At 45.3% G+C, this 20,314-nt stretch overlaps 2 protein-coding genes across 5 annotated transcripts in view; one reads left to right on the forward strand and one right to left on the reverse strand.

The window, feature by feature from the left end:
* The first annotated feature begins 344 nt into the window (after positions 1–344).
* LOC108038017 (UNC93-like protein) lies at positions 345–12,479 on the forward strand. 3 transcript variants are annotated; one of them, XM_017114713.2, is made up of 6 exons: positions 345–511; positions 8,894–9,286; positions 10,170–10,715; positions 11,132–11,559; positions 11,618–11,780; positions 12,138–12,479. In XM_017114713.2, exons 2-6 carry the CDS (start codon positions 8,931–8,933, stop codon positions 12,202–12,204), a joined length of 1,560 nt encoding a protein of 519 aa, XP_016970202.1. In that variant the 5' UTR covers positions 345–511; positions 8,894–8,930; the 3' UTR covers positions 12,205–12,479. The 3 variants fall into 3 exon arrangements, with proteins under 3 accessions (XP_016970202.1, XP_016970200.1, XP_016970201.1); XM_017114711.2 differs by lacking the exon at positions 345–511 and adding an exon at positions 875–966; XM_017114712.2 differs by lacking the exon at positions 345–511 and adding an exon at positions 881–991.
* Positions 12,473–20,314, reverse strand: part of LOC108038014 (alpha-protein kinase 1) — a 75,753-nt gene continuing 67,911 nt past the window's right edge. Inside the window, exons 4-11 of one of the 2 annotated variants that reach the window (XM_017114709.2) lie at positions 19,398–19,964; positions 17,372–18,659; positions 17,081–17,316; positions 14,979–15,159; positions 14,243–14,296; positions 13,767–13,850; positions 13,514–13,662; positions 12,473–13,432 (exon numbers count right to left, since the gene is read on the reverse strand). In XM_017114709.2, coding sequence (XP_016970198.2) covers positions 13,308–13,432; positions 13,514–13,662; positions 13,767–13,850; positions 14,243–14,296; positions 14,979–15,159; positions 17,081–17,316; positions 17,372–18,659; positions 19,398–19,964 — 2,684 coding nt within the window. In that variant the 3' untranslated portion in view covers positions 12,473–13,307. Of the gene's footprint in view, positions 13,433–13,513; positions 13,663–13,766; positions 13,851–14,242; positions 14,300–14,978; positions 15,160–17,080; positions 17,317–17,371; positions 18,660–19,397; positions 19,965–20,314 lie in introns of both variants that reach the window. The other variant, XM_044461787.1, reaches the window with a different exon arrangement.

The following is a 20,314-nucleotide window of genomic DNA, read 5'->3' on the forward strand; positions in this document are numbered from 1 at the left end:
TCCCTGGATTTCAATATGAATTCCACTTTGGGTATGGTCTAATTAACAGTCTGCGGCGTGCGTAATTAGCTTTAATCTTGGTTACAATAATTTTGTATGAACTCATGCACAAATTAGGACAGTAAAAATTATCAACAAATTTATCTCGGCATAAAATAATGTATTTCTGTCCGCGTTTTCTTCTAAATTTTATCTCCGCCCTCATGCGACACCTTGTTTCCTTATCAAACCTTATCTATTGAGCAAATTCAACGTAATTGAGACGAGAGATCGATGCATTCGCAGTGACTGCCAATTCATTTTGGACCACATTAATAACGACTGCCAAAGGAACGTGTTCAACACTTAACAAACACTCCGCCACTCGATGAAAAGTTAATTAATGTATCTGCCTAAAGACAGCCGACTATCTAAATCGAATCGACAGTGTCAGTGTTTGTCGTTCATTACACTTCCTCGACATGCAAACGAGGTTCATTAGCAGCTGGCTGCACTCAACATGATTCAGTGGGTAAGTCAAGAACACAGCGACAATGGGGCGTATGATTGATAATAATTATCGAATTTCTGCCAAGTGAAGATGCCACCGCATCTGGTGGTCAACCGCAGATTGGCGGCCAACTTGGCTCGGAATTAGAACCTTGACAAGCCTCCGTTGGCGTCGCGTCTGTTGTAAGACTGCCATAAAATACACATCCAATATTGGTGGAGCGCAGAAACATCTGAAATGTCGGATTTATGCAAATCCAGCGGCATCAAACCGAGATCGGAGAGCTCAAACCTGTTGCTGCTGTCGCGTTGATTTCATTTCCATTCCATTTCATATTTAGAAGTTCGCCAAACGCGACTTTAGTTTACTTTTAATTGCGCTCGTAAACGGTTCAGTTCGCTTCGGTCAGTTTATACCGCGCTTCAAAAAACATTCACCCTTTTTTGGGTATCGAACCGAGAGAAGAATTTAAATAAGTAATAAAATAATATTAAATTGCTGGTAAATTTAATGCAGTTCGGTGCAATTTACAAATTGAATAGTTGAAAAGTTTTGCGCAAAGTGTTGTTAAAATAAAGCGTGGCTCCCTCATTTCAATTGGAAATTGTACGGCAGACATATCATATATCAAAAATACCAACACGAAGCTTAATTAAAAGTCATGAAGTGAACAGTCAATAAGAAAATAACCATAAAATAAATTAATTAATCAGCCAGGTGCAAATTCATTTGGTGTAGCGACTAAAGAATGCCCAATATGGAATTATTGTAAAACACAGAAACCAGATCGTATTTGTCTTACTGTTTGAGCTTTAAATTGGTTCAATGCAATCGATTTCCATTTTCTTTTTCGACATGAGTTGAAGACAATGAAATCCATTTTTTATTAATTATGCCCTCTTTTTATCCTGAAAGTTCCTTCGTCCTTAATTAACCACATATGGACTTTATGGGCTTTTACGCTTGCTTTCCCTCTTCCTTTTCCATTTAATGTTCGAATTCGCGGCCAGTTTTCCGCCTGCCGCACTGGTCAAACATTTTTTACAAATTAATCGAAGCCAGAGGCAAAAACATTTTTCCGGAAGGGAAAATATTGAACAGCAAATATCTATAGAAATGCGATTTTATGTTAATTGAAATGCGACTACGAAGTGTGAGCGATTGTCCGTCAGAAGCTTAATTTACTTGCCGGCGTAAAAATCAAAAAGAGAAAGTGAAAGTTCTTGGTGAAAAATAGCATCGATTTTATTTTAATACATTATGCCACCAACTGTGTAATTGCTTTTACTCATTTAAGTTGCTTTTTAACTTCGATGTACGTTTAAAAAATTACAATTGAACGCACTATATTTCCACTTGTTCTTTTATATTCTTTTTAGTTATTGAAACAGTTTACACCTTTAAGTATTCAAAGCGTGTATAAAAACTGTTTGTGACAAGAAAAATCTATTGTTATTGATTGTCTTTAAGTGTAATGGTGAGAACTAAATCTAATTTTGCAAAATATTAAATTTAGGTAAAAACATAAGGCCCCTATTTAATCTCTACTTAAAAAGTTATTGCAGATGAGCATCCTGGATAAATATCGTCCCTGCAATTAAGGTTAGACCCGAATTATCTGTTGCTATTTTATAAATTTTCGGCAAACCGAAGTTTAGATAACTTTGCAGCTGATACACAAATTATGTATTCTATATTTTGATCCTTCCGATAAATTTTTCGATCATTCCAATGGCAGCAGATATAGTCGTTGAATTTTATTAAAGCTAAAACAGTATGTACATATATATGTAAATAAATATTGAAATTATTATTATATTTCCTCTTTTTTTCCGATTGTTCCTTTGGGAGCTATATAATATATTGCGCCGATCCGGTCCAATCTGATATATACCTGCGATATATTGTAGAAATGGACTGAAGGACGGACAGACAGACATGGCTAGATCGACCAAGTGTTGCTGATCAAGAATATATACCCTTTACAGGTCCGAAACTGGTCCTTTCCAGCATTGCAAACTTTTGACTGAAACTATAATACTCTCTGCAGGGGTATAAAAACGAAGCACCAGGATATTTTCAGAAAGGACTTGCAACACTTTTCCCTCTTAATTTTTTTAATTAGCATTGTCCTGTGCGGAAAATTTATTAAAATTCTCGGCGGAAGCGTGAAATTGCGGGGCCAGCACACACTATTCGTGGGTGGTTGCTTGGGTGAAAATGGGGCAGAAGTGGATGTTTCCCGCATTACTGCAGCTGACTGCACTTGTTTACAAGAAAATATGTAAAGTATGAAATCCATATTTTAGGCTAGTTTGGAATTTTTTAGAATTTTTTTTCCGATTTTGTAGTTGTTGTGTCGTGTTATTCAATGAGAAAAAAATTGGTTCCATTTGGAAAAAAAAATATTTTCGAAAAGATTATACTTTAAGTAATCGGACTGTAAATAAAGGAGAAAAGTCAAAAAATTAATTTAATTTTTTTCCAAATATTAATAAATTTTTTGAGATTTCTGGCATATAATAACATCACGGTCATAAACTGGTTTTTGTTGACGTTGATCGCGATAAAAAGTCAAAATTTGTAGACTAGTGTTGTTGGTGCCAACTAACCCAGCTTGGCTCATCATCGTTTCCAGCGTGCAGCATGTTGCTCATATTTATGGTATCGTTTTGTTAGTTAAATAAATTATGGTGAGTGTCGCAGGGGCGTTGCTTTCGCTGCTCAGTTGGCATAAATTACATTTGCAAACTAAATGGAACCATAATACCGTGTTTAACTTGCCCAGCGAGTCGTGAGAATGTCGGGGGGTGGGGCCGAAGAAGGCGATGAAAATCATAGGGAAAATTGCATCATCAAATGCCACCAGCAGTTCCCACACGTTCTAATGCACTTACTTTTGATCGTGCATATTTTACCATTAATCCCGAACCAAAACATTCCCGATCAAGGGGTTTGAACACCAGTTCGATTTGCATTCTCCTATTCGGTGTGGTTTTTGTGGTTGCATGCCATTGCCACAGCATTGGCATTTGGCTGCTTCTAAATTGGAGTTTAATATTAATTGCATCCGAAAATGATGGGATCCAGATTGACTAGGAACTCAACACGGCAAACAAAAATAAATCACAGCATAATCAGAATGGGTAATAAATTAGGTCACAACAGCTTCTGTTTGCTCCCACCAAATCAACATACCAAAATTGAAACCATAATGAATGTGCTATGGACGTGCAGACAAATGAAGACCTTGTCTGGGCAAACAGCTTTCAAACTAAGTCGAGATTTTAACGGCTTAAACTAGCACATACAAATCATGCATTGTTAATACGTTAATTTGGTTGTTAGATAGACAGATTTGATGAGGACATACACAATAATAATAAACGACAGACTAGATTTCAATTACGAAAAGTTTATTATTTTAATTATAACATTAGGCACTAGCCAAGTTTTGATTTTATCTATCAAAAGTAATATCATTAGCCATTCTGTAATTCGCTTTGCATACACTCTCGGCCAAAAAACGAACTATTTACACTTGATTACAAAGTTAAGCACGTGCCCTCAAACGCAACAGCCGGAAAAGTGGAAAATCGGGCACATCAAGAGTGCACACATACACAAAGTGCAGTAAGCGAACGGAAAACGCACTCGCACACTGGCGTTTAAGGACAAGCAGCCGGAAAAGGGCGGCAAAGCGGAAAGGGGCGGAAGGGGGCGGTGCGGAGACGGAGGCGGCAAAGCGGAAATGAGCGGCAAACAGAGAGTCCCAAGAGCCCATGAAGCCGATGAAAACTGAATAAATATTTAAAGATTGTTGTTCGCTGTCGAAAGGCAGAGTCGGGACTTGACATTTGGCCATGGCGAAGAGCTATTGGCCACATAGCCGGGCGTTTGCGGGTGTGTGTGCCACTTCATTTCCGTTTCCGTGCACTTTAGCCCTGCATTATGAGAGCTACGCACCTGCCTCTGGTTTTCCCCGCCATTCAGCTCCTTGGTTTTTGTGTTCGGTACATTGTTGCTGCATCTGCTCGGCTGTAAAGTGTGGAAATTAGTTAAGAACGTCGAAGGAACAGGCATCCCAAGTTTCAGCCAGCTGCATAAATGTGGCCACAGTGTTGCAGATGAGTGGGTGGAAGTAGCTTTGGCAGGATCACGGCATAGACAGCGCCCAAGGAGCTTACACTGAAACAAATGGTTGCACTCGTAGATCATACTTCAAACTTAAAATTGTTTAAACAGTGGTCCTTTCAGCCAAGCCCTTTAAAATAAATTATATAATGGAAATCCATTTAAAAATACACAGTATCAACCATAGTTACGAATAAGTATTTTAAATTAATAGTTGTTGATTTTGCCTTATTTCAAATCATTTTAAATGACACTAAGGTTACAACGGATCCAAATACAAAAAGCCCTTGGTCGCACTCATAAGCTACGAAATCGCTAAAAATTTACCAATTATAGTCCGTAAATTTATTTTCAATTTGTGTCTGGCTAAATTTATCGCCTATCCCATTGGGTTGACCATCCATCAAATTGATGGATTCCCCAATATTCTTATCAATGGGATGTCAGCGCGAGTCAACGAGTATCTCCCCGCTGTTAGCCGGGCGCTCTCTTAAGCTGTTAAGCTCTGACTGTTGCAGAGGGGAATTTTTAACGGACTGTTAGCACGCGAATGTTATGTTGCGACGTTAAAGTGAAAGTAGAAATGATTTGATTGAACGGGGTCGGATATATACGTATAGGTGGCGGGGGAGGGGTGCTCACCCCCCGCCGATGTTATTATTGTCATTTTTATTGGTCCCGAACTTCCGCTGGAGTAATGAAAACGTTTACGTTTGCATTACGCCGCTGTGCTTATTTTTATATGGCCAAAATTTTAGGCCAAACTTTTGACGCACTCGTCCACATAAAAAGCAACGTCGCGTCGAAATAACTGGGGCATCGCTTAATCGAGGGGCGGGGGGATCACATAAAAAACTTATTGGCCCTGATGACATTATACATTTATGATTGACAGCCTGCCGAATTGATTTCTGTCTGCCGAGAGTGTTTAATCGAACTTAAAGAATGGGCTGGTTTAAAGCTATTTGGTGGTATGCACGCTCCATTGGCCATCGTGAAAGACATAAGCTGAATTATGGCCTTTTCAGCATAACAGTAGAATAATGACCCTATTTCCATTGTTTTCAATTTCCATTCTTCGTTCTCCGATTATGTTCAATAGGAAGTCGTATGTGGTCAGCAGTGAATGATTAACAATCAGGAGATTGGATGAATGGAAGTCGGATTACCATATAACTTCGCATCCTGATTAAAATAATCCCTTTACGCAGTATGCTAAGCCGAGAGGCCTCACTGCAGCAGAATCCTTGCGAGGATGCAGGACCTCGGCAGTTTCTGCTAATTTCCTTATTTTTTCATGGGAATTAAGCTAGATTCCACATGCCATGCCACACGGCCATAAAACAAGTTGCTTCCCGGTCCAGAAGTGGGCCATAAAAATATTTCCTGCCCGCCGGCCAAGCAAGATTTATGTACCTACCTCGATGTATTTCATTTTTGGCCAAGCGGTATTTCTTTGTCTCTGGCGTATAACTTTTGGGCCCACTTTCGTTTTCGACTGCCTCAGAGTCCCCCTGTTTTGCATCTTTCTGAGGGGCATAAAGTTCGACTGGCACAATAGTCTCGCATCCCGTGAATTGTTGCATTGTCTGCCCTTTGGGGCACGTGGCACCGTGAAAGCCAGGTATGCCGAATGTCAAAGGGAACTGCATTGTATTCCGATCTTTTGACATGGATAGCAGGGAATGTGATAGTTTACGACAGCGTCCAATCAAAAGCTGGCAGCCATTGTTCTCAGCGAACTGCTGAGTTGATTTGAGCGATTGTCGCAAATAATATCCAATATCCTAATCGAAAACCTTTGCCTGCGGCCAGCCGAAAGGTCCTTTTCTTCCGGAAAAACTCTCATTTGGGCATTTTGGACGGCCTGCTGCCTAATTAGCAGGCTTAGCTCCAGACTCCGCCGCTGCATAATTGATCTAAAGTTAATTGCGGGGCATTAGAGCCTGGCGAGGCCAACATGTGCGGCTAAGTGCCAAGTGGTTCCGGCCAGGACTCGGCGTGTTTATTTGCTGTGTGTCAGCGCCATAAGTCAATCTTTTTGTTTGGCCCAACTCCACAACATATAGGCGAGTTTTCCCTTTTCGGGGCGGTGATTGATTAGTTTTGGATGGGCGAAAGGTGAGTGGAGGGAGGGCTGCTCCTTTTTTATGTAAACAAGACCCCAACATATGCCGGCGTCGATTTATCAAATCCAAACAAATGGAAAACAAAGTTGAGCGAATGCAAATTGAAGTTTTGAGCGAGAGATTTATGGGCCGGCATCTATCCACTTCCAATGTGAATATGGGAATATAAATATTTCGCAACACTTTCCCACAACAAGCCGACTGTCTGTCATGTGTCGGGCAATAATTTAACTAAATTACTGGCCAGCCACATAAAGCAGAACTCGGCCACGAGGAATCATTGCTATCAGGCCCACCCAGTGGACTCCTTCGCATTTTATGTAAAGCCGGAATGGCCTTTAACGAGCCAACGCCATGTCCTGCGGCCTGGTCCTGTTTAATGCCGGAGTCCTGCGAAGGAGTGGTGCTGTGCTGTGCATAAAAAACAAATGGCTGGCCATTTCTGTTGCGCCCATTTTGATGATTATGCCAGATTTTCATTTAGATGATGAACGATGATGCTCCTCGTTGACCCACCATTAGGTGGCATCTCCTATTGGAACCCTCCCCGCCCATCCCAACACCCCCTTCCGTTTTGACCTTCAACCAGCCATTGGGAGCTCCCTTTTTATGGGCCCTGTTTAAAATCTAGCCACTTTCGTTGTGTGTTTGGCAGCTGATAAGGCATGTCATAGCTGCAGTTCCCCCGGGTTGAGTTATGCGGAATTGCATTTGACACAGCCAATTGTGCGTGCAGCTAGTGGTAGTGCTCGTGCCACACTGCGTATGATGAATGTCGCGCTTAGTACTCGGATAATTGCCTTCACAGCTGATTTACGGCTCCGATTTCGAAGGGGGCCTATTAATGCGGCGGTTGGGCTAATGACGAACTCAACTTTCGGGCCAATTAATTTGGCATCGCTTCACGGGACGCCGCAAGGTATGCAAAATCAATTTCCACTTCAAAACCGAGGGAGGGGCAACATTTCAATCGGTTTGTGTACTGCCAGCGATTTACATTAAGTCAAGACAATGCCCGGGGTGTGGGCTGGTGTGAAGCCACTCAGAAGTTGGCAAACAGACCTTTAACTTTGTATCAAAGGTGTAAAATTTCATAAAGTGTCGTTGGCATGCCCAAAATCAAATGCAAACAAAGCCGCTGAAACGTTTTAGGGCTTTGCTCGCCGTATTTGAGGCATCCACCCACGCATTTGGGCGTAGACAGGCATAAATTCTCGGATCCCAGACGGAGTTCGTGCTGGGAGGCTGCCTAAAGGATTATAAGTTGGCGAGAGTGTCCTTGAGGCAGGAGCACCCCCAGACTTTTGGGGCTATGTGTGTGGGCGTGGCAGCGGCATTGGAAGCGGGCTTATTGCCCGAAAAGCGAAACCCAAAGCCCCGAAAATGTATGGCCGAGGCGGAGGGCAATATGCATAACTTATAGCAGATCCTGTGAAGTTGAGTGAGCAGTCAAAGCAGCGGGGAGCATCGAAGGGTCCTCGTTTGCAGCCGAATGGGCTGGAGATTGGCATATCCATGCTGAATGCGGAATCTCTGCCAGGCCCTCAATAAATAAGCCATTTTCCGGTGCAGGCAACAAAGTGCAATTTCAATTAGGCCTGTAGGCCATGGCATTGTCAGTAAAAGCCCCTATGCAGATTCTGGGAAAAGTGATTAAACAAATCGATAGGTTGGGCTTAAGCCATAGGTGAAGCGACTGTGGGATACCTCTTACGTTATGTAAGACCCATTTAAAGATCTTATACCGTTTTGAAACTTATTCGATTTAAGCAAAAGAGTCTAAAGTTGTGAAGTTTTTCATAAAGATTTACTTTCAACTTAAAATTTAAGCTTAAAAAATAAACAGCGCCAAATATTATTACATTATTAGCACGTGGAATTGCTTTTTCATATTAAACTTAACACGGGAAATGAAGTACAAGCTCAAACTACTTCCCATTGAATGATAACACCGAATCTTGAGAAGAGTAGGAGCACGCTCTTTGCAATTGTGCTAGCAGCACGCACCATCTGCAGCCATTTTTATCTTTCAAATTATCGAACTTTAAAACGCCATGTCCCAGGACATCCCCACCCATATGTCTGCATTCGGCTGGGCTTGCTGGCAGAATACCAAACGACCGCTTTTGTTTCCTCGCAGGCCCTGCTGACCCCTGACCCCTGACCCCGCACCGGACATGGTTTACCCGGGTGACACGTCGGACGCCAACCACGAGGAGCTGGCGCTGGAGAGCACAGTTGCACATGGCAATATCAACGGCAATGGAAGTGGCAACTCGGCCGGAGCAGCAGCCACTCCCAACGGAGACAACAAGGTCAATCAGCGCCAGTACGAGCCACGCGAACGCTTCATTATCACCAAAAATGTGGTCGTGATAGGCCTGGCCTTCATGATTCATTTCACGGCCTTCCACGGCACGTCGAATCTGCAGAGCTCTGTGAACGCGGACAAAGCCCTGGGAACCACCACTTTGGCCGTCATCTACGGCTCGCTGATACTGTCCAACATATTCCTGCCGATGACCGTGATTAGGTGAGTGGACAATGCAATCGGTTCGGGTTTTGTGTTTCGGCGGCGAGCTATTAAGTCCGCACTTAAAAGGGGGCTTAACAAAGAAATAGTCGTTCTTTTGTGCCACACGCACTTGCTAGGATATCTATCTCTCGTGATGCAACCTCCATATGTATCTGTTAAGTTAAAGTAAAACCATTTAGTCAATGTAGAATACTAAATTCTGTAGTGCAATAGGTTCCCAAATACTTGACGTATGCTCGATGAATTCAGAATAGGCTTTAGTTCATACCAATGTTGCACACGATGGATAAAGAACAATAGAAACGCCACTCGAATATAGCCTCTTAGCATAATTGCCAATTTTTGTTTGGCATTTCCTTGTTTCCCGAGAGGGTGAAGCACACTCTGCGACGTGTGGCGTGCCATAAAAGTTTCGGTGATTGTGTGGCGGCGTTTTTTATGGGGATTTTATGCAGATGTGACAACGCCGAGAGCGCAGTCAGCAGACGCCCCCAAAAGTGTGACTCGCAGCGTATTTGGCTGTAAAAATGTCAACAGGAAGTCCTTGGATTAGCACAGCTATCCAGCTATCCCTGGATGGCATCCAGCTACTTTATTCAACCGATATCCCTATTTCCGAATGGACCCCATTTCGGGGCGGCAGGCACCCACGTCTGACATTTAAACAAATCGCTAATTTATAGCGAGCCTCGCTTCACTTGGCTTATTCGGAGCACGAACTGCTGGCGCAGGCAACTTTAATCAGTTAACTCGATTTATTTAGATTTATGGCCTTGGGCCCCGAAATAAATGAGCGCCGCTAAGCATGTGCCACCAGCCACCAGCCACCATCCACTCTTGCCCCATTTCCATGCTCACTGCGTTTGTGTCCCATCAACAGTTGGTTCGGCTGCCGACTGACCATGGCCCTGGCCCTGTTCGCCTACATGCCCTACATCGCCGCCCAGTTCTTCCCGCGCTTCGAGACCCTCATCCCGGCGGCCCTGATGGTGGGCTTCGGCGGGGGCCCGCTGTGGTGCTCCAAGTGCACCTACCTGTCCACCGTCTCGGAGGCACTCACCCAGGTGCGCGGCAGCCAGTCGCGCAAGGACGTGAACACCGTGAAGTTCTTCGGCCTGTTCTTTATCTTCTACCAGATGGCCCAGGTGTGGGGCAACCTGATCTCCTCCTCGGTCCTGACCCTGAGTGCCCCTGCCACCCAGTCGCCGGCCAACCAGAGCCTGGAGCTGGAACTGCAGCGGAACCTGGAGCGCAGCAGGGTGGCCGAGCTGTGCGGCGCCCGCTTTTGTCCCGGAGTTGGCGCCGAGGCCAATCCCAACCTGGTGCCACCTGCTCCCGAGCAGATCCAGCTGCTCAACTCCATCTTCCTCGCCTGCATGGCGGCGGCCGTGGTCATGATGATTTTCGGGGTCAGCTCCCTCAAGCGGTAAGTACTTTTCACTTTCACTTATTTTAAGGTTCAAACTCATCAAATGAATAAAAGAAACAGCCTTATTTTGAATATTGGAATGTTAGAAAAATTTTATCTAAAAATCTTAAATAATAGTGAGTTTGCATGCGAATGAATTTCTTTAGAATATTTATAATTTAAAAGAAAAAAATATTATTATTAATATCTCAAAATTTGGATAATAAATGTCAATTTAAGGAATTTTATTACTTTTGACAGATCCTAACCCATTACATTTTCTAAAGATCTTTATGAAGAAACAATGTGTAAAGTCCAGACCTTATTATTTAATCATTTGATATTTTATCAATTTTATCAATTTTATAACTATATTATTTAATTTGAGCTTAGATAGTTTGGGACACAATTTAAACTGTGATTTAAATCCACAGCTATGGGGTCAAGCGCGGCGACACTGGCGGTGGAATGTCCGGCCTGAAGCTCCTCACGGTGACCATCAACCTGCTGCGCAAGCGCCGCCAGATCCTGATGCTGCCCATCACGATGTTCATCGGTCTGGAGGAGGCCTTCCTCGCCGTGGACTTCACCCGGTCGTTCGTGGCCTGCGGCTGGGGGATCTCGCGGATCGGGTTCGCCATGATCTGCTTTGGAGTGGCCAACGCGGTGGCCGCCGGCATCGCGGGAGCGCTGGTGGAGCGCTTTGGACGGGTCACCCTGGCCGGACTGTGTGCGGTGCTCAATCTCTGTCTGCTCGGCTACATGTACGGCTGGGTGGCGCGGGAGGGCGACTACCGGAGCTACTGCGCCTTCGCCGCCATTTGGGGCATCTGCGACGGAGTCTGGCTGGTGGTGGTCAATGGTGGGTGAATCCACTAAGCTCGGGATTGAACCTGGCTCAAAGTTCCATTTACTTGCAGCTTTTTATGGCATCCTGTTTCCCAACCACCTGATTGCCGCTTATAGCAACTTTCGGCTGTGGGAAAGCACTGGTTCCGTTATCGGCTACGTCATCAGCTCGCAGCTTTGCACCTCCACCAAATTGGTGATTCTAATGGGCGTCATGTTGGTAGGCTGTGTTGGGTGAGTAATTTATTTATTTTGAATTCATTTTATTTTCGATAATGAAACAAAATACAAAATCCTATACAAGAACCAAGATCTATCAGCACAGGTAATGCATAAAAGCTCTTTTTAATAGTTTTGGATGTATGAGCTTTTGCCAGCGTGCTCTTGTTTAACATCTGTTAATAACAGAGTTAAATCCTATAAAGGCAAAACATTTAACGTTTCTGTTAAACAATATTCTTATACCAATACCAAAACTGAACTCAAAAATTTTAAATATTATTTAATTATTGCATACTAGTACCATACAATTTATTTAATAACAAGTTTTAATAAAATAATAATATAATTTTCATTGTTTTTCTTCAACAGATATGGTCTCATCGAATATCGCGTTTGGCAGAAGCAAAAGAGCCTGGAGGTCATGCTAAGTGACTGATACCCGAATAAAAGTTAATCCACAGTCTTGCCATTTACATTTTCGGCTCTGTTTCCAAAAGCCATTTCGATCTAGATATAATTTGTGACTTAACTCCACCTTCCTAAAAATCTTACAAAATTCCTTTAATTCCGTGACTGAACCATTTCAAAAAATCCCCAAAGCCTTAATTCGATTTAATTCAAAACGGAAACAGAGAAGGTTGTTTTTTGTGATATTGTCAAATATTTTTAAGAAACCTGCATTACTAAATAAAAACAAGTTTGTTTTAATTTTTTAAATAGTATTTTTTATTACAATCATTTAAATATTTGTTCAGTTGTAGCTGTTTTCTTGCTATGTACCTTTTAAATTTCGTAGTTGAAATATTTTTTCGTTTCTTTTCAATCATAATTTTTAAATTGCTACATAATGTTGCTTATTCTAAACACTTGCTTTCTTTATAGCTTGCTTTTGTTCTTTTTGAGTGCTACCATATAGAATTTTCTTAGTTTTCGAGTCTGAACTGGCTAATTGCTAGGGCTATAATTTGTTTTATAAATTTTTGAAATCAGATTCGTTTCAGTATACAATGTTAGCCAACGCATTAAATGCAAATGTTTTTACTCATCGCTTACGAGCTCTGCAGAATTTCTTGGACTGCGGGTCGTGCATAGATTTTCTGCAGTTTTGGTTTAAATGGTTTTAAACATTTAGTATGTAATTTGTTACGCGGTATGAACTGGTTTTGTTTTTTTTTTTTGGAATGGCACATCAATGTGATAAAATTTGGCCTAAAACTGCACAAGTCTGCCTGGGGGACTTTAGACTACTTTTAGGCTATTTGGGATATGATAAGTGTTAAGTATTTTTACTTAGATGGCTAAATATTCAATTGGATTGGGCTCTTGGGTTTCGGGTAGTGGTTCGCTTGCGTAAGCCGATGTCCTTTGTAAATGCTATGACACACAGTATTACTTCACATGGCCTAACTGCTAACTCTAGGGTGTTGTACAACTATCACACTGTAATACACACTCTCACACGCACACACTAAACAAGCACTCCCACACTTAGACACCTAGCTATATACACGGGCCAGCTATTTACAAGGACCCCGGGCCCTACACCATGCCCTTGGACATCATGCGCACGGTGTTCTTCAGCGCCTGCCGCTTGTTGCAGAACCAGATGCGGATCACTTCGCGTTCGTAGCCGAGCTGGTGGGCCAGTCCGGTGATCTCGGTGCCTGTGGAGGGGAGGGGGTAGAGTCAAGGTTAAGGGGCGTGCCACTGGGTCGAGCTCATTGTAACTGAAAGTTACCACTCACCCGAAGGATGCGTGTTCCGCTCGAAGTGCGCGTTCAGCAGCTCCAGAGCCTGCGGCGTGAAGGAGGTGCGCCGTTTCCGCTTCTTCGACGGCTCCACGCCAATGTAGTCGGTGAGGTGGTTCTGCCCCGATTTGTAGCGGTTCCAGTGGCTAAATGGATAAGAGGATGGGAGAATCGAATGTTAGTGGATCCCGTGCCGGAATGGCGCCCAGCGAGGGCGAAAACGGCGCTGGAACTGCCTCCATACTCTCACCTCTCTTCGGCCTCCTTCATCCAGCGCTCCAGCACAGGCTTGATCTTCTGTGCGCTCTTTGGTGTGATGTCCAGCTTCTCGAACCTGCGGTTTTGGGTGGGTATGGTATGGAATTAGATCGCTGATCGCTCGAGCGGCTCGTGCAAGCCGGACATAACGCAAAAGAAACGTAACTAAAGTGCCAGGACATTGTCAATTAGCATTCTCTTTGGGTTCGGTACGCTCTTTCTTAATCGTTCAGTAGAGACATACATATGTAGTTCGTTTCATTTCGCTTCTGGTGAGCTGGTGCTCATTGGCAATGCCCTGGGCCAATTCTCGGAAGCGCATTCAAGCAAATTAAACGTGAAACAAAAGAAATACATGGCGAAATGAACAGGTTAATGAGCCTTGCACTTTAGTTAGGTTTCTCTTGGACTGCACACACACACACACGCACAGCACACACACAGTCACCCTCAAGGAGGCACACATACATGTTCTGCTGCTGCGTCGATAGTTGAGCGGCGTACATCTGCGCAGCGAGTGCACTGCTTGCATTCGATAGTTGGCATTTGTGATTCGATAGTGGGTATTCGACATTCGACATTCGGTATTCAGTATTCATTTTCGGTTTGCGGTGGGTGGCATTCGACATTCGATGTTGAGAGAGAGAGAGTTAGATAGAGTTGGCGTTTGAATCGAAAAAATAAACAAATAAAGTAAATAAAATTAATTTAGCATTTAATTGGTTTGTTGTCTGTTTTTCGTGGTTAATTTATCATTTTTTAGATTTGCTAGAAAATGTCCTGGCACTCTTCGAAAATTGGTTCCAGAAGTTTACGAAAAACAAATTAGGGAAACATAAATATGTGGACTTAAGCAAAAAATATTGTTGAGAAAAATATAATGAAACACGTTTGCTAAAAGGGAAAGGCAGCCGTAATGGATTTTTTTTCGCTTCTCCTAATGCTGATCACAGTTTTATTCTAATCACTTAACAAAAATAACATTGTCACAAGGATAATGCAACACTGAATAATTTTTCGACTCAAAAAGTCTTGACCTATGAAGATTTTCGGTGAATATTGTTAATAGTTTATACATAGCTGTCCTTCGTTGTTTTGAAATAATTACGGCTTAAAGTTCGAGTTAAAGAAAAGACTACTGGATTTATTTTTGAGGTATCCCTTGCTTAAATTCTAGACTCCAGCTCGTCCTTGCATATCTCACCTGCAGATGGCGCTCTGGCTGTAGGCGGGTCCTTCGGTCACCGACAGGGCCTGGCCGACCTGGGTTTGGGTGAGGCCCAGCGACAGGCGCCTCAGCTTGAAGGCCTTGGCGAACTCCTTAATCTCGTCCAGGTCGATGCCGTCCACCACGTTGGTGGTGGCCTGGTTGATGGTGGGTTCATCTGATGAGCGGAAGATGGAAAACAGATCCGGTTAGTGGAAAATCCCGTCACTGACAGTGATAAGTACATTAAGTCTAACTAATAAATGGAAAATTAGCCCTGCTATCCGGGGTAATTGCTGCCCTGTCGTGGTCTTAATTACAGCTAATTGCGGTAATGGCATAACATTATCTCAGTGCAACGCAGTACGGGTAAATTGATAAAGCACACGACGAAGACACCTGCCAGGTTGTTCTTGTCGTCGAGGCAAGTGCGAAACTCACGGCTTTTATCTGCCTAATTTGTTAGCAGGAGGAAGCCTTTCGGATGCAAACTACTCGCGTAGAATTTTGATTTATATATTAATGATATGCAAGACGGGGAAGAGAGGGGCTGCAATGCACCAACAACGGCAACTTCAACGGCAACTTCAACGGCAGCCTTGTGTTTTAGCGGTAATTAAGATGCGAGAACGGATTGGTGGCGGAGGATGGGGGATGAAGGCGGGGCAAAGGATCCTCTGGCAGAGTCCTTTGCGGGCCGTAACTCAAGCTGTCGTCGCAGCCCGCCTGTTGTTGTTTGCTGCAGCGTTTGAAATATGTCATTAAATGCGGAAGACATCTTAAGTTTTTGTATGCATCAATTAGTAGTAATTAAGCCGCATATTGTCTGCAATTTGTATGCGCAAACGATGCGATGTGGCAATCGAGACTGCTCGAGGTGGAAGCCATCCAATCCTGATGACTCGGCTCTAATGGGCACCGGGCTTGCCTTGATTTCTTGTCGCTGCCTGAGCTTGTGCTGATTGCATTTTTAATGCATCCAAAAGTTTCAATTAAGGCCTGTCGTTGTAGTTCGGGCCGGGGATCCAGTCAATTCAATATGCTCAAGCAAGAGACTCTCTCCTCGGGATTTGTGATGCCCGTAGCATAATCCGCCCTGAGCTAATCCCATCAACTCGGCTGACACGTCTTGGCCCCGAAACCTAATCCAATGCCGGAGATGTGGAGCGTGACAGCGTCAACGCCGCTGCTAATTTGCCTAACACTTTCGGTTGACATCTCTCAACTTTGGGCAATGCATTCTCGCAAGTTTTGTTTAGCTGCTCACCTAATCCCCGGCCCCCCGCCCCCAGAATGCTGCATCAATTATGAATCCCGCCCGTCGCAAGAAGTCGTGTAAATGCACGGCGAAACTTTTCGCGCACACACGCCAAAAGCGCTGGAAAACGGAATTGGCTGGGGGAGTTTCAAGTTGATTTTCTTTTGGAAAATTACATAAAGTGCAGTCAACTTGTTAGGGCTTTTGGCACTGCCAGCAAAGTTGGCTTTCGACGAAAATTTCGTTAATTAATGTTGCCCATAAAGTTGATACCCGTTCCGCGCCTTTGTGCGCATATCACTCATACGCTGTGTTGCACACGAGTGTGGCTCTTAAAATATCAAATCATCATCAGCCCACTGCGGACCCCAATTATACACGTACAACTGCGGAGGGCTCTCGAATCCAGGCCTCCGGCTCATTGGGATCACCACACGCTGAAGGATGCTTAGAACAGTTTCGGGAACATTTGTGTAGGAAATTAATGCTAAGCTAATTTGGGTGCTTTAAAGTTGGGATGCAAGCCGTTTGAAAGGGTGGATTTCGTTGGTTTATCAACTTCTATTCAAGAAGTCGGAATAATTAAGCAGTAAACTAAAATAAACCCAATTTATTTAAAGGTATAAAATGGTATTTAAAATGGATTCTACACTCAGATAATACACAAACAATGGTTCTAAGAAGGATAAACGTATTATAAATAATATATTTACCTTTTTTCAGTTTTATAAAATTACATTAAAGGTTGATAATAGTGTTTGATTCAACGGTTAGTTTCAGTGTCGGCTTGCCTCCCAGCTCTACGGTATTTAAATGGAAGAAAGAATCGATCTTTACTCACTCGGAGAATCCATGAGCAGGTCGTTGTCGTTGTCGTTTCCATTTGGCGACAGGTGCGGCGGTTCGCTGCGCGACGAGGGACTCAGTTTGAGCGGCTGCATGTGGGAAACACTCGACGAGGAGGGACCCGGACCCGGGGAATCCTCCCGAGGCGAGGCGGAGGAGGCCCTCGTGGCCGTGGCCGTAGGTGCTCCCAGGGATTTCGTGATGGTCAGCTCGCCGTTGGAGGCACTGAGTCTGCAAGGGGGTGGTGAGAAACAACTGCAGAACACGGCGATCGAGTCGAACCCACCTGTTGATGCTGCTAAGTACGTTGGCCGTTGCACTGGACCCCGCCCCCGTGGGCGCCCCGCAACTGCTGGTGGAGGTCGCCGCTCCGGAACCGGGCCCGTTGCCCAGGTAGTCCCGCTCCAGACGCGGCGACCCGCCCAGCGAGAGGGCGTGGCCCTGGGGCGAGTGCGTGCGGAACAGCGGGGAAGTGTAGCCTCTGTCGCTGATGCTGTTGGCCGCCGAGCTGCAGGGGGCGGAGCCGGGCGGCGAGAGGCGTCCGGAGGGCAGGCTGCCCCCGTGGTGACCTCCACCCGAGCTGGACGAGACGCTGGCCCTGGTGGCCGTCGCCGTGGGTGTGTGCGAGCGCCGTTCGAGCCGCTCCTGGCGCTCCAGTCGCTCCAGCCGCTCGTGCCGCTCGTGGTGCTGGCTGAGATTCATCCCGGTGGCCGCTGGCCCACCGTTCCCGCCCATCCTGCTCTGCGGACTATGCTTGGGCGACACCGTCGAGGAGCCGCGCAAACTGTGCCCGAAGTGGTGACGCGGCGGCGGCGCCGGCGGCGAGTTACTGGCACTCAGCTCCAGCGGCTTGAGCTCCATCTGCGGGGCGGTCAGCTCGTCCGGATGCCGCAGGCTGATCTGGGGCAGCGAGGCGGAGACCGCCGAACCCGACTGCGGCTGCAGGTGGTGGTGCAGGTGCGTCTGCGTCTCGGGCTTGATGTGCAACTGCTGCTGCAGCAGGAAGGCGGCTGCGGGGGGCGGCGGGGGCGGTCCCTTGCCGGGCAGTCCGGGACTTCCGCCCGTGGGCGAGCCAGCCGTGGGAGAACGCTCCGCGGAGCGTCGTAGATCGGCGGCCAGGTGCGAGTGCGGCAGGTGACCAATGCCCAAGTGCTGCTCCCTCTCCCTCTCCCGCTCCCGTTCTCGTTCCCTTTCCCTCTCCCTTTCCCTTTCCCGCTGATGCTGCTGCACCTGCTGCTGCTGCTGCTGTTGCTGCTGCTGCTGATGTGTTGCAGCTGCGGCGGCAAAGAGCTCCGGGTGCAGAGCTGTCAGCAACTGCTGCACGCCCGTGGAAAAGAGATTGGGCTTCAGTAAATTCGTGGGTGTCTGGGCCAACTGGGGCAGGGCGGTGGCATGTTGCAGGGCTGCCAGAGATGGTGGCAACAGGTCTCGCTGTTGCTCGCGATGTTGCTGCTGCTGCTGTTGCTGCTGCTGCTGGTAGCTCGCAAAGGCCCCGAATGCGTTGGGCAGAAACTGCTCCGTGGTGGGAATCTGCGGACTCACCGGAATGGTGAGGATGGTCTGAACGGCGATGCCTAGAAGAAATACACAACAGATTTTCGTTTTATCTTGTTTGGAGATTATGCTGACTTAAAAAATCAATAATTTCTAGGTATCATTATCAATTTTGAGAATAGTAACTTAAGTCCCATTATTTTTAAATTTTTTTTAAATGTCTGAACATTACTGCTTTTATCTTATCGAAAAATATAATACTAAAATATCTAATTTAAAATAATTTGTATGTTTTCCATTTAAAAAATAAATAGATTCTGTTTACCAAAATCTTAATACACTCAAAAACCTAAACTAAAAAATAAATTGTACTAATAAGGGATTATTTAAAAAGAAAACATAATTCTGAATTCGTTATTTTATGACTTATAATAACCAAAAGTTAATAGTTTTACGGTCCCCGAAAAACTTGTATTTGCATCATTTTACTAGTTCTTATAAAATGATCCAATTAGGCTAAGCAAAAACTATTACAAAAAAAAGAAAACAAATATAAATATGAATCTTTAACCATAGTTCTAGCTCCTAATGCCAAGCATCGCATTATTCGTTTTATCAGGATTACGTCGAGTCATTTCCCCCTCCCGCGAAGAGAGGAAATTGAAAGTTTCCCTAATCGCTTTATGAGCTTTACAATGCCCGTGACTCCGCCAACCACGAGATGCGCTGGAAGTCAAGCCAAGTCAACTATGCTATTGATACCCAGACGCAGTGGTGGGAGCAGGACGAAGACCCAACGCCAAGCTAAACACACTCACCTTGGGCCGTGGGGATGAGCAGCTGGGCGCCCTGGACGCCCTGCACCAGCTGCCCGGAGGCGAGAATGAGCTGCGGCATCTGGGCGCTCGCCGGCGGCGCCTGCAAGGTGGGCGGGGGCGAGGCGGTGGCCGCCGCCAGGACATTGGCCAGCGAGGAGGCGCTGAGGGGGTGGTGCGGCGAGCTGCTGCTGCTGGGATTATCCGGCGGCTGCTGCTGTTGTTGGGCGGAGTTGGCCCCCGAGTTGGCTGACGATCCGCCGGAGTGGTTGTTGCCCGCACCCCCGCCCTTGGCCGTCTTGCTCTTGCCGCCACTGTGGGTGGGCGAGGCGGGCGCCGCCGCTCCCGATGCAGTGGTTGCGGCGGGCTCACCGCCTACGCTCAGGTTCAACGGCGAATTGAACACGGAGGCGGCTAATCCTTGAAGACTTGCTAGTGCTGCGGCCGTGGCGGGGTGGTGATGATGATGCTGGTGCCCATGATGCGGATGTGGATGCGGATGCTGCTGCTGCTGCTGCTGTTGTAGCGTGGCCAAATTTTGTAATTTTTGCAAATTTATCATGTCTTGCACTGTGGGATTTGAACAAGAGTCACACAAAATGTTGTCATTAGTTTTTGTTGCAAACTCTTTGCCGAATTAGTGGTGGGGACGGGAACGGGGAGAGGGTTGGGATTGCCTGCCAGTACTAATTGCCAGTTTACTTTGGACCGGGCCGGGTTTTCGGGGATAAATGGCTGTGTCGGTGCGGAATTCAAGGATGGAAACTCGCTGTGCAAAGAAGTCTTAGATAAATTATAGAAAATTAGTCTGAGGGAATTAGAGCGTTAAATGTAAGTGCAGCCAAATAAGAATGGCCGTAAATTGTCGACTAACCAGAAACAACATATATTTTATTTCTCTGTTGTTAGTCTAAACTGGT

This window comes from Drosophila rhopaloa, unplaced genomic scaffold (genome assembly GCF_018152115.1).
Source record: "Drosophila rhopaloa isolate 14029-0021.01 unplaced genomic scaffold, ASM1815211v1 contig_69, whole genome shotgun sequence".
Classification (NCBI taxonomy): Eukaryota; Metazoa; Arthropoda; class Insecta; order Diptera; family Drosophilidae; genus Drosophila; species Drosophila rhopaloa.

Bases quoted from the DNA above. Each gene is read 5' to 3' on its own strand.
- LOC108038017 (XM_017114713.2), top strand. From the start codon at position 8,931: ATGGTTTACCCGGGTGACACGTCGGACGCCAACCACGAGGAGCTGGCG. The intron at 9,287-10,169 runs GTGAGTGGACAA...TCCCATCAACAG, and splicing joins CTGCCGATGACCGTGATTAG to TTGGTTCGGCTGCCGACTGA. The intron at 11,560-11,617 runs GTGGGTGAATCC...ATTTACTTGCAG, and splicing joins CTGGCTGGTGGTGGTCAATG to CTTTTTATGGCATCCTGTTT.